Source organism: Lampris incognitus, chromosome 8, assembly GCF_029633865.1.
Source record: "Lampris incognitus isolate fLamInc1 chromosome 8, fLamInc1.hap2, whole genome shotgun sequence".
NCBI lineage: Eukaryota > Metazoa > Chordata > Actinopteri > Lampriformes > Lampridae > Lampris > Lampris incognitus.
Genome location: NC_079218.1, coordinates 51,511,276 through 51,528,677, shown reverse-complemented (window position 1 = coordinate 51,528,677; position 17,402 = coordinate 51,511,276). Strand labels below are relative to the sequence as shown.

At 44.3% G+C, this 17,402-nt stretch overlaps 1 protein-coding gene across 2 annotated transcripts; it reads right to left on the bottom strand.

Annotated features, from left to right (window-relative positions):
- Positions 1–2,801: 2,801 nt before the first annotated feature.
- On the bottom strand, positions 2,802–14,388 carry sat2b (spermidine/spermine N1-acetyltransferase family member 2b). 2 transcript variants are annotated; one of them, XM_056285302.1, is made up of 6 exons: positions 14,247–14,388; positions 14,071–14,122; positions 9,220–9,303; positions 3,939–4,040; positions 3,809–3,849; positions 2,802–3,499 (listed from the first exon to the last, which is right to left on the bottom strand). In XM_056285302.1, the coding sequence occupies exons 1-6, from the start codon at positions 14,307–14,309 to the stop codon at positions 3,320–3,322; spliced, it is 522 nt and encodes a 173-aa protein (XP_056141277.1). In that variant the 5' UTR covers positions 14,310–14,388; the 3' UTR covers positions 2,802–3,319. The 2 variants fall into 2 exon arrangements, with proteins under 2 accessions (XP_056141277.1, XP_056141278.1); XM_056285303.1 differs by having other exon boundaries at positions 14,071–14,119.
- Positions 14,389–17,402: the final 3,014 nt, after the last annotated feature.

The following is a 17,402-nucleotide window of genomic DNA, read 5'->3' as shown; positions in this document are numbered from 1 at the left end:
GACTTTGAATCTGCTAAAAAACAAATACATTTACACGTAACAGACTGAGAGAGAGCCAGTACGGGATACTACATAGACTGCAGCGCACCCCTCACTTTATAAAAAAATAAAAAATCCCCAGATCTCTCCCCTCTGGTGAAATGTAAAAAAAGAAGTAGGAACTTATTACCACTGGCAATGCCCCTTAATATCCAGGCACTGGAAAAACTTCGCCAAGGAGCAGCTCAACTTTTCAAAACAGTAAAGATGGAACCAATATTGGCTCTTTTACGTTTTTTTTAAATAATTTCATTTGTTCTTTCATACTTTTTTTGTTGTTTTTTTTTACATGGTGATGGTGGTCGGGTGGCTCAGGCCCTGGGCTGTGCCGGTGGCATCTGGACACTGCTTGGCATCCTCCTCATCACTTTCTTCATATATTTTATTATTCCATTATAATTCTGTTATCCTCTTTCAATGTTGTAGTGTGTAAACTAGCGATTAAGATGATGGATGGATGGATGGATGGATGGATGTGTAAACACAACATCCATTGCACGTTGTTCGTCTTGGGAGAGAGATCCCTCCTCCGTTGCTCGATCTCTATCCTGTGGTTGCTCTCCATGAGGTTTCTTCCTATTTTGTCTCCGTTAAAGGTTTTTTTTTTTTTAGGGAGTTGTTCCTTATCCGATGCGAGGGTCTAAGGACAGGATGTTGTGTTGCTGTAAAGCCCCTTGAGGCAAATTTGTAATTTGTGATATTGGGCTACAGAAATAAAACTGACTCGACTTATATTTATTTATATAATATGAACATTATACCTTCGGGGCAGTTGTCTTTGTCCTTTGGACACTGCTTTTAATGGGTGAATTTCTCTGTCTAGCGAGACAATGCATTCTGTTCCAGTGTATCAAGGAGAAACCTCCCTCGGTCACACAGAGGTACAGAAACATTTAAGGTTCCCCCTGTGGAACGCCTCGGTACTACATTAAAGGGTATTGACAGCACCGAGCTGGGAAGGACCACGCCAATGTGGATGCCCTCCCCTTGAGGGGTGAGTGCCTCTTGGCTGTCACTCCCTGCACTGGCATGAAGCTATGGGGAGGACGTGTGAGGGCTCGCCTAGAAGGAAGCCATTGGGACTAGTCCTGAACTCCGAATGCTACCAGTCTACCTTTGGCAGACCTGGAGAGAGCAGCTGACGGCCATATCCAATTAACCGCCAGCTGCACGTAGTCTGCAATCACTCTACACAAGCCACAAAGACCAAGACTTTTGGGAGGGGGGGATCAGAGTGAAGGAGAGAAACGTGAGTACAGCTTATTGAAAAAGGAGACATGGGTTTTTGACCATATTCTGACAGAGGCATTGGAGGAAGAGTCACCCCGGCAACCAGACGGTGGAGCGAGAGACGACCATGGACAATGGACGAACGATAAAGACGACTTGGTACCTCGTTTTCCTCTCGTGTCTCACCCCCTCTCCTTTCTGTCTTCCAGAGCGACCCCTGTCAAGTCTCCCAGGACCCCGGCCAGGAGGAACGGCGGTTTGATTCAGCCCCACCCCCTGCCCCACCATTTAATTAATAAAGTGTAGTATTTGAGTTCTGCAAGACTACGTAGATGGCGGCGCGAATTCACGTTTGCGGCGGCCTCACCCAGGACCGCCCACGCAGTGTCCTTGTCCACGCCTGCGTCTAGGTTTCGTCTTCGTTTGATGGCTGGGACAGCAGGTGCTGGATCGGCTGGGAGAGCTTGGTCTGCTGCGTCCTGTGGGCCCAAGGACCACGGAGCTGCGCCTGAGAGGGAAAGGCCGAGGGCGGTGTGACAGGACGCGGAAGCGGGGCAGGCTAAGCTAACTGCGAGCCCCCGCAGACCGGAAGTTCCCATAACACCGAGGGCGGCCTGGCGTTGACTGTTTCATGTTGTACACGTCAAGTTACGTCCACAATTCCGTCCGTCCGCTCATCCTCACAACTGTGGACGCAACTTGAAACGTTGCACCCGTTTGCTGGGAGGTGCAGGTGAAAGTTTGTCGACCGTTCTGTACATGTCGACGACATTTATCCATGGTAAATCTTACAGGCAAAAAAAGAAGCCATTGTCAATAACGCACGCCAATAAACAGGAAACTGGTGTGACTGCGGCAGTAGAAACCGGAAGTCGGCGGACTACAGTTATGCACAGAGTCGATTGGTAAACGCCAATTACTCCCCATCATTATCCAAACCGCCTCTCCTGCTCTCAGGGTCGCGGGGAAGCCAGAGCCTAGTGACTGGTTTAATACGCCACCTGCTGGGGAAAAAAGTCTCACTGTTGACAAGACTTGGAATGTGGGCTCTAGGAAGCACGTTTTTGTAACCTCTATTCCAACAAGTCCTGCCCTCGACGCCTCCACATGTTCCATCTCCTGACCTCAGCCCCTTCAAGAGCGCTAAGCGAACCTCTTACGGGGAGGTACCCAAAGCGCCCAGGCAGCAGCTTGCATCCCAGAGCAGGAGGCAGGGTTTGATGAAATATAAATTGGATAAAATTTAATGACAAGGAGCAATGTTCTCAAATTGGACAGTCAAAAACAATGCAAAATTCAGTTTCCTTATTGGCCGAATTATGTAGGCATACATGCCAACGAGATAACATTCTTTAAAAATTTGGCTGTGTAATTTCTAAACCTGCAACTGTGTTTTTATACAATGTAAATTCACCTGGAGAAATCACAGAACAATTGTCTTGTACTTAAAGGAATGTTAATGTGCAAGTATAAATTGTAATAAAAAGAGCTGGGAATCATCTGTTGACGCAAATGGTTTGTCCCCATAGACAGCCAAGTGCACAGAGATTGAACAGTGAAAACGCACAGTATTTTGACTCTGTTAGTTTTATTCTTGTTCCTTTAGTATTTTTGGGATTCAGAAGGCATTTAAGTAGACTAAGACAATAAATTGAATTCACCTAGTTTTGCTGGTAGCACCGTCTACCCTACCCGCACCTGTCCAGCAAACTGGTCATATTCAGGCACAAGAAAGATATTAGAAATCAGATTATTAGTGCTTTATGCCAATGAACCACGCAAGCTTGCTGCACATATATGCAATATTGCAAGTTTACGAAAAAAACATGCAGCCCACAAGTGGCTAAAGTCAAGTTACTTTAAAAAAGAGCCTTTCTTTGACTTTGTTTTCATTTGTACCTAATAATACCATCACCAACCTAATTATTTTGTAATGACGCTTGGTTTGGCGTTGCCATTTCATTTTAAAATATTTCTGTATATACAGTAGATAACACACATACAACACCTATAAGACCATAATAAGCAAAAATAATTGGCAGGCAACTGTCTAATCTTTAGGGGCTTCATTTGCCAACTTGTCCAGGGCCCCTCCGTCAAAACGCAGGAAGTGCCACCCTTCAGCGGCGGTCAGGTCCTGAGCCCCTTTGGCGACATAGAAGTTCAGAGAGGAAGTGTTCCAGTCCAACACAGACAACTGAAGCCTCGCACACAGTCTCTCTTTCCCCACCTGAACACACACAAATCTACTGTCAGGTTCACCTTTGTTACTTTACTCAACAATCAGTGCTGCTAAGGAAGAAACAGTGTTGCTCAAGAAGAATCAGTGTTGCTCGAGAAGAAACAGTGTTGCTCAAGAAGAAACAATGCTGCTCAAGAAGAAACAGTGTTGCTAAGGAGAAACAGTGTTGCTCAAGAAGAATCAGTGTTGCTCGAGAAGAAACAGTGCTGCTCAAGAAGAAACAGCGTTGCTAAGGAAGAATCAGTGTTGCTCAGGGAGAAAGAAAAACGGGAGCACAAAAAACAACAACATTCTTACCTGTGCAACTTTGCTGATTAAACCCTTTCCAATTCCTTTTCCTGTAGATAGATTTGTGCAAAATTAACATAAGTTCGATTATATTTTCAGTGATATGGACAGAATATCAGCACTACTTGAAGAAGACTACCTCGGAACTCTGGCATCACGTACAGGTCCTCCACATACACACACCGCCCTTTCCACGTACTGTAGGTGTAGAAGTAAAGGGCATACCCAACAAGTTTGTATCCTATACATGCACAAAGACACAGACACCATCAAAGACACAAGGAAAAGTAAACAAAAAAAGATTAATTAAAATGTAGTGGTTCTCAATCAGGTCCTCAGGTATCTCCATCACTGCAAGTTTTCTGTTCTGCCAGATAGCTCATTACATTCACCTGTTATTCCAGTTAAGAGAAACCCAGCAGGACCTGACTGAGAACCACTGCCGTCAAGATCACGTTGTTGTTGTTTTGTTGCCTAAATCTTATTTAAGTGTAAGCGATCATTCAGAATCCTACAGACAAAAATTCACTGATTAGTTCTGTATTGAGAAACTTACCCCGGGGTCTCCTCCCAGTTGGATGTGCCTGGAAAACCTCCAAAGGAAGGCACCCTGGAGGCATCCTAATCAGATGTCCGAACTACCTCAACTGGCTCTACTCCGAGCTCCCTCCGGATGTCCGAGCTCCTCACCCTATCTCTTAGGCTGAGCCCAGACACCCTACGGAGGAAACTCACTTCAGCCTTCTTTTGGAGGTTTTCCGGGTATGGCCAACTGGGAGGAGACCCCGGGGTAGACCCAGAACTCGTTGGAGGGACTACATGACCAATCCGGCCTGGAAACACCTTGGGATCCCCCAGGAGGAGCTGGATGGCGTTGCTGGGGAGAGGGACGTCTGGAGTGCCCTATTTAGCTTGCTGCCACCGCGACCCGACCCCGGAGAATCCAAAGGAGTTGAATCAAGTGCAACTGGACTTGGTATATATCCGATGTTTACCAACGACGGGCGTTAGCAACGGGCGTTGGTAAAAATCTGATCACAAAGCGCCACGCATATCAATAGCTCTGACAACGACTCCTGGAGGATAAATTCTGAGTCTCATCACCAGCCAGTCAGACTAGCTTGGTCTAGTCAGAAAGGCACGAACTGAGGAAGCCTCTTGGATGAGAGGCGAAACGTCTTCACGGATATATACCAAGTCCAGTTGCACTTGATTCAACTCCTTTGGATAACCATGACCTGGATGAATGAGAACATTCACAGACAGACCCTGGAGAAGCGGCTGAAGATGAATGAATGAGTGAGAAACTTACTACTTTGCTGAAATGTGTCCCTGGACTTCAACACAGTCCACATGGCAATCGTTTAAACCTTATGATATAGCTCCTTATCAAAATTAGGAGGTTACTTATAATAACAATAATAATAATGATAATCATTACATTTATATAGCTCTTTTCTAGACACCCAAAGTGCTTCACATTGAAGGGGTAACTCACTTCAACCACCACCAATGTGTAGCACTATCTGGGTGGTGTACGGCAACCATTTCTCACCAGAATGCTCACCACACATCAGCTTGAGGTGGAGAGGGAGGAATCATTGAGCCCATTACATGGGGGTGATTAGGTGGCCAGATGGAGAGAGGCCGGTTGGGAATGTTGCCAGGACACTGGGGGACCCCCTACTCTTTGTGATAAGTGCCATTGGATCTTTAATGACCACAGTGAGTCAGGACCTCGGTTTAACGTCTCACCCGAAGGACGGCATCTCCTACAGCACAGTGTCCCTGTCACTGCACTGGGGCAATGGGATTTGATATTTGTTGTTTTTATCAGGACCAAAGGGAAGACTGCCCCCTACTGGCCCAAAAACACTGATTTATGGTGGAACTTTCATTTCTGTGATTTCAGATTAGATGTTTTGAATATGAGTCAACTCTGAGTTGAAACAACTTTTTGTGGTCGTCACAGTGCATCACAAGTATTAGAAGTCTACGCCAGTGTTTCACTTCAAACATTTATCAATTTCTTTCATACATACATTATACTCAACTCAACACTTTATTGCAGACTCAGGGTCCATAACAAACAAAGACAAGGTAAAAAAAACAAAAAAAAAACAAGAGAAGAAAGAATAAAGCCATAAAAGATTGGAACCATTGGTAGAAGATAAACCCTAGACAATACACAGAGTAAACACAGCAAAATAACATAAAAGGAACAAGTCAGTGTCTTATAAGAAGGCAGCTATACCAGTGGTCCCACTGCCGGGATTGGTAGCGTGTGGCACTGACTCTTATATTAGTTAAACCCTTGATGATTACATTATCAGAGTCACTGAGCCGGCAAATAAATTTATACATGAGATTTCTTAGAAGAGCCTGAAAGGCTGTACTCCTGCAGCCACAAACATTTCACTTGCACTACACCATCTAGGTCTTTTTAGTAGTATTCTCACTGCATCATTATAAGCTACTCGAAGCCTCTGTAAGCTTGCTTTTTTATAGTTTGACCACAGGTGTGCAGTATAAAGTGGTGTACACTATGTAGCGTGACCACAGGTGTGCAGTATAAAGTGATGTACACTATGTAGTTTAACCACAGGTGTGCAGTATAAAGTCATGTAAAGTATGTAGCGTGACCACAGGTGTGCAGTATAAAGTCATGTAAAGTATGTAGCGTGACCACAGGTGTGCAGTATAAAGTGATGTAAAGTATGTAGTGTGACCACAGGTGTGCAGTATAAAGTGGTGTACACTATGTAGTTTAGCCACAGGTGTGCAGTATAAAGTGGTGTACAATATGTAGTTCGACCACAGGTGTGCAGTACAAAGTGGTGTACAATATGTAGTGTGACCACAGGTGTGCAGTATAAAGTGGTGTACAGTATGTAGTGTGACCACAGGTGTGCAGTATAAAGTGGTGTACACTATGTAGTTTGACCACAGGTGTGCAGTATAAAGTGGTGTACAATATGTAGTTCGACCACAGGTGTGCAGTATAAAGTGGTGTACACTATGTAGTTTGACCACAGGTGTGCAGTATAAAGTGGTGTGCAGTATGTAGTGTGACCACAGGTGTGTACTGTATGTGGTGTGACCACAAGTGTGTAGTATAGAGTGTCCTGCTCCACACAGGACACACAACATATATTAAGGAGCTGCTTGAGACCAGCGCTACAGGGACTAAGAAGGACGAGGTCATCTGCATACATAATATGGTTTACCACGGCATTACCCATCATGCACCCAGTGTTAGAGGCTTTCAACTGCTTGGACAAATCATCAATATATAGATTGTAGGGAACTGGAGACAGAATTCCCCCTTGTCTGACACCACTGCTAGCCCCAAATGGGGCTAAAACGATGTTATAGATTCATCCTACTACTTTTTTTCTCCCCGGACCCCCCCCCCCCTTTTTCTACCCAATTGTACTTGGCCAATTGCCCCACTCTTCTGAGCAGTCCCGGTCACTGCTCTACCCCCTCTGCTGATCTGGGGAGGGCTGCAGACTACCACGTCTCCTTCGAAACATGTGGAATCGCCAGCCGCTTCTTTTCCCCTGACAGTGAGGAGTTTCACCTGACAGTGAGAAGTTTCACCAGGGGGACATAGCACGTGGGAGGATCACGCTATTCCCCCCAGTTCCCCCTCCCCCCGAACAGGAGCCCCGACCAACCAGAGGAGGCGCTAGTGCGGCGACCAGGACACATACCCACATCTGGCTTCCCACCCGCAGACACGGCCAATTGTGTCTGCAGGGACGCCCAATCAAGCCGGAGGTAATGCGGGGATTTGAACCGGCGATCCATCCTACCACTTTTATCTTGTCAAGAGCAAGAAGTCCTGCTGCCAACGTGGATTCAGTCAGGAAAACACAACAGGTGCAGAACAGGTCACTCTAACGTCATAACAAAGCATGGTTTGTCAGTAGAACTTTGTTTAAATCACTATTAAGGTAGGTGTGATTGTACTGTGGCTTTCTATTTTTGACAATGAGGTATATCATGGTTATCAAAGGCTTAAGGGTACAATTGTTATTTCAAATAAGGGATTTACAAAAGTCAGTTTTTTTCGAGTTGTCCAGAGGTTGTCTGAGGAAATAGTCGACTAGTCAATCTCAAGGGAGCCCTATTAATTTGGCTCAATTTTCCCCAGATCTGCTTGTTTTAATGAAGACTTATGATCACTATCTTGCCTACACACTTTCACAATAAAGATGCATATATAAAAACTGGTACATCATTCATCTATGTTTTATTTGCTTCATAATGCGTCACGGCAAGTAACACAGTCCTTACAAACAAGTGTTTCAACACTGATGTGGCCAAATTTACATAAACTAATCTACATATATTTTTCTGATCTATTACATTGTTTTAATATAAGAAAAAAAAACTAGTCAGATCCATTTGGAATATTGTAAAAAAAAAAATCTTAAATCCAAAAAAAAAAAAAAAGTTGACAGTCGCCTATTCTGACCAAACTCCGAATTAAATGAAAATAAAAGGGTGGCCGTGCTGCCATGACAGAAAACACAGGACTGGAAGCTGCCGTCACTCCCTCACCAACAGACGGATCAGCACTAAACAACTAAATCTGACTTTCTAATGTTCTCTGGTGCTGTTAAAATTTTAATTACTGTAAAGATAAGAGTACAACAGACCCGTACTTTTAATTATGATTGGTTGAGAAAAACACAAAATGCCCATTTTCAATATATTACTCAAACTCTTAAATGTTGAATAGAAGTCTACCTCCATGTCTTCTGATCCAGTAACTCAGACTAACTCAATAACTCAGACTAACTCAATGACTCAGATAACTCAATAAGTCAGATAACTAAGATAACTCCATAACTCAGACTAACTAGGATAACTAAGATAACTCAATATCTCAGATAACTCAATAACTCAGATAACTAAGATAACTCCATAACTCAGACTAACTCTGATAACTCAATAACTCAGATAACTACATAACTCAGACTAATTCAGATAACTAAGATAACTCCATAACTCAGACTAACTCAGATAACTCGATAACTCAGACTAACTCAATAACTCATAACTCAGACCAACTCAGACAGTAAGTCAGACTGGCCTGTAAACATCTGCCCCATTACACTGTTGATTCAGCAAAGCGGTGAGAGTCTCAATCCTGAAGCCACAGTGAAGACTTAGTCTGTCTGACTCTAAATGACACCTGACAACATTTTGATGAGGTCCAGGTTGAAGAAGTGAACATTTAATAGTTGGTTGTTTTTATAACATGAGGTAATAAATTATGTGCTGCAGTTACATGCAGCATGTTGGCTGCCAGTGCCTCATCAAAACATGATAAATCATCATGTTCAATATGACCGATGAAGAGTTGAAGTGTTCTACATAAGACAAACCCTCTCAGATGTAGATCTTACCCACTTTAGGGTCATCTTCTTCTGGGACTTCTGCTACAAGGCATTCAAAGAGGGGATTTGTACAGAAGCCATCACGCTCCAAGTCTGAGGTGTAACAAGACAGAAAGACATTGTCAGCAACATTAAGGGCTACTTGTCATCCACTAGCCCATCACACAGACAAGCCAGGCTTTGCTACCAACTAAAAGAAAGCCGAGCATCAGGAGGGTTTCACTGTGTTGTTTGTGTTGAAGAGCGAGAGGCCCACTCACACCGTGCATATTTGGTACTTTGTTCAGACACAAAGACAACAAGAGACACACACAAAGGGCGGGTGATGGTGGTCTGGCATGAAATTATCAGTCGACATGACATCCATCCCCCTCATCACATGTTCTTTTTATATACCTTATAAATCCATATAATTTAATTCTCCTGTTTTAATGTTATATCCTTCCCTCACTCAGATGTGTGACTAATGTGTTATGTTTTGTTTTTTTGTCTACATGATGATGGTGGTCGCGTGGCTCGGGTCCTGGGCTGTTCCGGGGGCATCATGCGCATCATATTCTTCATATATTTTATAATTCCATTATCATTGTGTTATCCTCTTCCAATGTTGTATTGTGTAAATTGTGTAAACACAACATCCATTGCACGTTGTGCGTCTTGGGAGAGAGATCCTCCTCTGTTGCTCTCCCTGAGGGCTCTTCCTATTTTTTCTCCCTGTTTAAGGTTTTTTTTTTTTTAGGGAGTTGTCCCTTATCCAGTGTGAGGGTCTACGGACAGGATGTTGTGTTGATGTAAAGCCCCCTGAGGCAAATTCGTAATTTGTGATACAAAGCTATACAAATAAAATGGACTTGACTTGACTTTCTGTCATTGAGTTGCAAACTGGTGATAGTGCTGGAGGAGGTCTGGAAGTGCAATGGCATATGACTTGCATTGTTTTCACACCCATATTACTCAGTTATGTACAGCTGAAGTCGGTAGTTTACATACACCTTAGCCAATCACATTTAAACTTGGTTTTTCACGATTCCTGACACTTAATCCTAGCACACATTCCCTGTGTTTGGTCAGTTAGGATCACTGCTTTATTTTAAGAATGTGAAATGTCAGAATAATAGACAGAATGATTTATTTATTTCAGCTTTTATTTCTTTCATCACATTCCCAGTGGCTCAGAAGTTTACATACACTTAGTATTTGGTAGCATTACCTTGAAACTTGGGTCAAACATTTCAGCTAGCCTTATACGAGCTTCTCACAATAAGTTGCTGGAATTTTGGTACATTCCTCCTGACAGAGCTGGTGTAACTGAGTCAGGTCTGTGCACACATTGTTTTTAGTCCTGCCCAGGCATATTCTATTGGACCGAGGTCAGTCAGGGATTTGTGATGGTCACTCAAATACTTTGACTTTGTTGTCCATACTTTGGATGTATTCTTGGGGTCACAGAGCTCCAGGCTAAAATGTTCGCCAATGCGACTAACTTTTTAATTTTGCAACCATTTTTTCTGAGTCACCAACGCAGCCACTGAGGATGCAAAAGTGAGTGCATTCTTAGTGCCGGTCCCAAGCCCGGATAAATGAGGATGGATGAGTCAGGAAGGGCAGCCGGTGTAAAACCTTTGCCAAATCAAATATGCGGATCATAAATCAGATTTCCATACCGAATCGCTCGAGGCCCGGGTTATCAATGACCACCACCGGTACTGTTGGTCAGTCAGGTGCTGGTGGAAACTATGCTACTGTTGGGCAAAGGAGAGGGGGAAGGCATGTGCAGAGGCAGCGGGAGAGGAGGAAGGGTAGGAGTGTGGAGGTGAGAGTCGGAACTTTGAATGTGGGCACTATGACTGGTAAAGGGAGAGAGCTGGCTGATATGATGGAAAGAAGAAAGGTAGGTATACTGCATGTGCAAGAGACCAGGTGGAAGAACCGTAAGGCCAGGAGTATCGGAGGTGGGTTCAAACTCTTCTACCATGGTGCGAATGGGAGGAGAAATTGGGTGGGGGTAATTCTGAAGGAAGAGTATGTCAAGAGTGTGCTGGAGGTGAAGAGAGTGTCGGACAGAGTGATGAGTATGAAGCTGGAAATCAAAGGTGTGTTGATGAATGTTGTCAGCGCATATGCCCCACAAGTTGGGTGTGAGATGGAAAAGAAGAATTCTGCAGTGAGTTGGATGACATGGTGGAGAGGCTACCCAAGGAGGAGAGAGTGGTGATTGGAGCGGACTTCAACGGACAAGATCAGACAGGAGTCTCCGTGGACTATGATGTTTGCAGATGACATTGTGATCTGTAGTGAGAGTAGGATGCAGGTGGAGGCGAGCCTGAAGAGCTGGAGGTATGCACTTGAGAGAAGAGGAATGAAAGTCAGTAGGCACAAGACGGAGTACATATACGTGAATGAGAGGGAGGACAGTGGAATGATGTGGGTGCAACGAGTAGAGGTGATGAAGGTGGATGAGTTTAAATACTTGGGGTCAACTGTCCAAAGTAACAGGGAGTGCAGAAGAGAGGTGAAGAAGAGAGTTCAGGCAGGTGGAGTGGGTGGAGAAGAGTGTCAGGAGTGATTTGCGACAAAAGGGTATCAGCAAGAGTTAAAGGGAAGGTTTACAAGATGGTAGTGAGACCAGATATGTTGTATGGTTTGGAGACAGTGACACTGATGAAAAGACAGGAGGCGGAGCTGGAGGTGGCAGAGTTGAAGACGCTAAGATTTTCACTGAGAGTGACAAAGAAGGAAAGGATTAGGAATTATTATATTAGAGGGACCGCTCAGGTTGGACGGTTTGGAGAAAAAGCAAGAGAGGTGAGATTAACATGGTTTGGACATGTGTGGAGGAGAGATGCTGGGTATATTGGGAGAAGGATGCTGAATATGGAGCTGCCGGGGAAGAGAAGAGGAAGGCCAAAGAGGAGGTTTATGGATGTGGTGAGGGAGGACATGCAGGTGGCTGGTGTGACAGAGGAAGATGCAGAGGACAAGAAGAGATGCAAATGGATGATCCGCTGTGGCGACCCCTAACGGGAGCAGCCAAACGTAGTAGTAGTAGTAGTAGTTTTTCAATCAGTCGCCAGTGGCCACCATTACCCACAAGCAAAAGATAAAATAAAACTTGACATGGCCATACGTTTTGTTTGTGTACTCTTATCTCCTCTTGCACCTGCATCTACCTGCCCCATCACATCACATGAACTCCTGTATGTTTCGAATACACAATCTTCTCTTCACTCCTGTCCTGCGATAGTTGAAGTATCGGCTTTACCGACGAGGAGAAACAGTGGGTGAAGATAGTTTAACTTCATGTTTATCGGGATAAGAATTCCAAGTGTTAACTTTATGAACGATGTTTAATTTCGTCTGATGTAGTTTAGTTTGATGGAGTTTGAATTTAGAAATGAGATGTAGCCAGGGTTCGAATTATGGGGGAGCTAAGGGGAGCTCGGCTCCCCTGAAACCCTACTTTGAGAAATTTAAGGGGAGCTCTGAAACGTCGTCCATTTTTGTGTCACAGGTTACAGATTTCTATTCTTCTGTACATTAAAGTTCCTTAAATGAATAATAAAACTGAAAACATGCCAGTGTTGTGTTTATTCAAAATCCCAATTTCCAAACATTTGTCTCCACTATAATAACCATGTGTGTCTATTCCTGCCGGGGCCATCCATGCACGGCGGCGCACTAAAAAATAAATAAATAAAACGTTCACGTCACCACTTGAACGTTTGTTCACTGAGTAGGCTAGCTAACAAGTTAGCTAATGCGGTAAGTGAATGGTACATCAGCAATTGTATTGTGTATTTTTGAACTTGCTAAAACTGTAGTTTGTTAACACTAAGTCTGTGGAGTGGTTAAAAATGAGTTGTAATGACTTCAACCCGAGTGCAGGTCAGTACGCTATGTGGACTGTACTAAAGGCAGATCATCTGAAATGCCTCCAAGTCTGTTTCATCTCATGAAGATCTTCAAATTCTAATTTCATGAGCATGTTTGCAAGACTGCCTGTTTGGCTGGACCGTCAACAGAGATTCAGCTTTAGGTCACAGCCGTTCTGACTCTTCGTTTGACTTGCCATGAAATGCCAGGCATGCATCTTGTTGTCCTTTGTACGCTGGATTGTCATCTATTTCATGCTATCTCGCAGCACACACCACAGATTTTGTCAGCCAGTCAAGAGATGCAAGATAAAGCACACTCATCAGCAAACGGACACCATTGCTTCCACTGATTCAGTGACAGTTTTCCTGCAGGGTAACCAACGGAATGTCTTGACGCATGCTCAGTAATCCAGGTTAGAAAATCAATGAAGGTTGAATCAGTTCATCTGGACACAACGTTGATCGACAGATACGTCTCACCACTCATCTAAGTGACCTCTCCAGTCTAGCATGACTAGACAGAGGTGAACACCCCGGCTTCAGACAGTAAAAGTCCTGCCACGTATTTGTTCCAACCGTGCACGACACCGGTGGAATTTTAAGTAGCACAACTTTCCAGCCAGGTGGAGTGAGGCGGTTCAGTGAATGGCTAGAACAAATACCCGGTAGGATTTTTTACTTTCTGAAGCCGGGGTGTTCACCTCTGGAAATAGGATGACTGAAAACGTCACTTACATGAGTGGCGAAAGGCATCTGTCAATCAGCGTCGTGTCCGGATGAACTCATTCAACCTTCCTTGAGCCCCCTCAGTTGAAACCGCGACAAACGACACCAGAAGTCCCAAGATTCTAACAAGCACCTCGGAGGCTTCCGATTCGCCCCTCGTGGGTTTCTTTCTTCCCAACAAGCTGGCAAATCAAACGCCAGTTCGGACCATTACTGCATACAAAACTGCACGTGTCGAGCAAAGACAAAACAACTTTACCCTCGTGAGACAGCGTCGCCTGCTCAGCCATTTTTTCAAATACAGCCAACTCCTGCAAAAAAGATGACAGATATTTTACTTAAGATATTTTGTAGGCCCTCTCCGAGTTTACATCGACCCCCAAAGCTGCAGGAGTTGCCCCCATATAGTCCCGCTCACGGCGGCACCGGACTCACCATGATCATTCTGGAAATGTCTCTGCAGTCCTCTCGCTGTGCAGCACGAATTCTGAAGTTCATGTTGGCAGCTGCTGCGGACGGTGACGCGGTCCACCAGGGATACCGACGATAGGGGCCGCGGCGAGAGGAGGAGGCAGGTCCCGCAGAGCTATCCAAGTACGGGCCAAGCCGGTCCGTAAGAGGGGCAACTGATCGAATTGGTTTTCAAAATAAAAGCGCGCACTCTGTCGCTTCGGAAATGTGGTGCAGACCACGGCGAACCCGGTGAAACTGTAAGAAAGGCGAGAGTGCAATTATTTATGTTCTACGGTTCGAGCAATGCATAAGAGTCACAAGCAGGTCCACACACTGGGCAATGACGCTGGGGGGGGGGGGGGGGAGTCAAAAGGCAGAGGCGATATGTTTGCACATATACTATATCACTCATATATTTTCGGAATGTGTGTGTGTGTGTTAGTTAGTGTAGATAGCGGGACCGAAAACTAAAGCACTTATGATCCTACTTCTTTTTGGAGGTGGTAGGTATTGTTCCAGAGAGTAAGGGGAAAATCTAAAAAAAAAAAAAATTATGCATAATTATGCATAAATATGCAAAATATGAATTTTTCTAAAAATGGCTAAAAACCACCTTTCTCGGCATTTCAGATGATTCTGAGCATCTTGATTTTTTCACCTATATAAAAAAAAATTTCTGGGACTTAGAAATGTTTTGACATTATGCAAAATATATGCATTTTTGCAAAAATGCACTTATGATCCTAATTTTTTGGAGGTGGTCGGTATTGTTCCAGAGAGGACTAGAAAAATGGCAGAAAATTAAAATAATTATAATAATTATGCATAATTATGCAAAATATGCATTTTCTAAAAATGGCTAAAAACCACTTTTCTTGGCATTTCAGATGATTATGAGCATTTGGGGGAGGGAGTTGGAGTGGGGGGGGGGTTTAGGGGCAGGGGGAAGGCGGTTAGCTGGCAGGATGAAGAACCCGTTCTTCTAGTATATATATATATATATATACAGTGCATCCGGAGAGTATTCACACCCCTTCACTTTCCCTACATTTTTTGTTATGTTACAGCCTTATTCCAAAATGGATTAAATTCCTTTTTTTTCTCATCAATCTACACACAATACCCCATAATGACAAAGCGAAAAAGGTTTTGTAGAAATTTTTGCAAATTTATTAAAAATAAAAAACGGAAATATTGCATGTACATAAGTATTCACACCCTTTACTCAATACTTGGTTGAGGCACCCTTGGCAGCGATTACAGCCTCAAGTCTTCTTGGGTACGAAGCTACAAGCTTGGCACACCTATATTTGGGGTATTTCTCCCATTCTTCTCTACAGATCCTCTCGAGCTGTGTAAGGTTAGATGGGGAGCGTCGCTGCACAGCTATTTTCAGGTCTTTCCAGAGATGTTCAATAGGGTTCAAGTCTGGGCTCTGGCTGGGCCACTCAAGGACATTCACAGACTTGTCCCGAAGCCACTCCTTCATTGTCTTGGCTGTGTGCTTAGGGTCGTTGTTGTGTTGAAGGGTAAACCTTCGCCCCAGTCTGAGGTCCTGAGCGCTCTGGAGCAGGTTTTCCTCAAGGGCCTCTCTGTACTTTGCTCCATTTATCTTTCCCTCGATCCTGACTAGTCTCCCAGTTCCTGCCGCTGAAGAACATCCCCACAGCATGATGCTGCCACCACCATGCTTCACTGTAGGGATGGTATTAGCAAGGTGATGAGAGGTGCCTGGTTTCCTCCAGACGTGACGTTTGGCATTCAGGCCAAAGAGTTCAATCTTGGTTTCATCAGACCAGAGAATCTTGTTTGTCATAGTCTTAAGAGTCCTTTAGGTGCTTTCTGGCAAACTCCAAGTGGGCTGTCATGTGCCTTTTACTGAGCAGAGGCTTCTGTCTGGCCACGCTACCGTAAAGGTCTGATTTGTGGAGTGCTGCAGAGATGGTTGTCCTTCTGGAAGGTTCTCTCATCTCCACAGAGGAACACTGGAGCTCTGTCAGTGACCATCAGGTTCTTGGTCACCTCCCTGACCAAGGTCCTTCTCCCCCGATTGCTCAGTTTGGCTGGGCAGCCAGCTCTAGGAAGAGTCCTGGTGGATCCAAACTTCTTCCATTTAAGAATGATGGAGACCACTGTGCTCTTCGGGACCTTCAAAGCTGTAAAAAAAATTTGTACCCTTCCCCAGATCTGTGCCTCGATACAATCCTGTCTCGGAGGTCCACAGACAATTCCTTTGACTTCATGGCTTGGTTTCTGCTCTGAAATGCTTTGTCAACAGTTGGACCTTATATAGACAGGTGTGTGCCTTTCCAAATCTTGTCCGATCAATTGAATTTATTACAGGTGGACTCCAATCAAGAATTAGAAACATCTCAAGGATGATCAGTGGAAACAGGATGAACCTGAGCTCAATTTTGAGTGTCATTGCAAAGGGTATGAATACTTATGTACATGCAATATTTCAGTTTTAAATTTTTAATAAATTTGCAAAAATTTCTACAAAACCCTTTTCACTTTGTCATTATGGGGTATTGTGTGTACATTGATTAGAAAAAAAAGGAATTTAATCCATTTTGGAATAAGGCTGTAACGTAACAAAATGTGGGGAAAGTGAAGGGGTGTGAATACTTTCCGGATGCACTGTATATATATATATAGTGGCGAGCTTGCGCGGCAGAATGGATGACAGAGACGAGATTTCTCTTAATGCCAAACATGCGTCCCATTCATCACACGATCAACAGAAGTGGCTTTTATTTTGACACCTCTTAACATTTGACAGAACCAACATTACAATGACCCCCCCCCCAAGTCACAACTGCTGACGTCAGTCTAAGTCACGATCCTAAGGTCAGTCAGTCAGTAAAAAGTCCTCTACCCAGTCCGGGAACCTCCCAAATAAACAACACAAATCACAACAATTAAGACATGAACACCACATCACTAAAACAACAATTCCAACTCGGACATTAACAGTCCCATGAGCCCTTGCACTCCCCCAGCGCAGAACCGTCGACAGTCAGAGCGACCACCTCCTCCGGTCACTACATAGCCCCCATCTGACAGGTCAGTCATCCTCGACAACCCCACCACCCAACACATAGTCCCTCAAATGCCCAGGGTGCAGGAGTCGCAGCA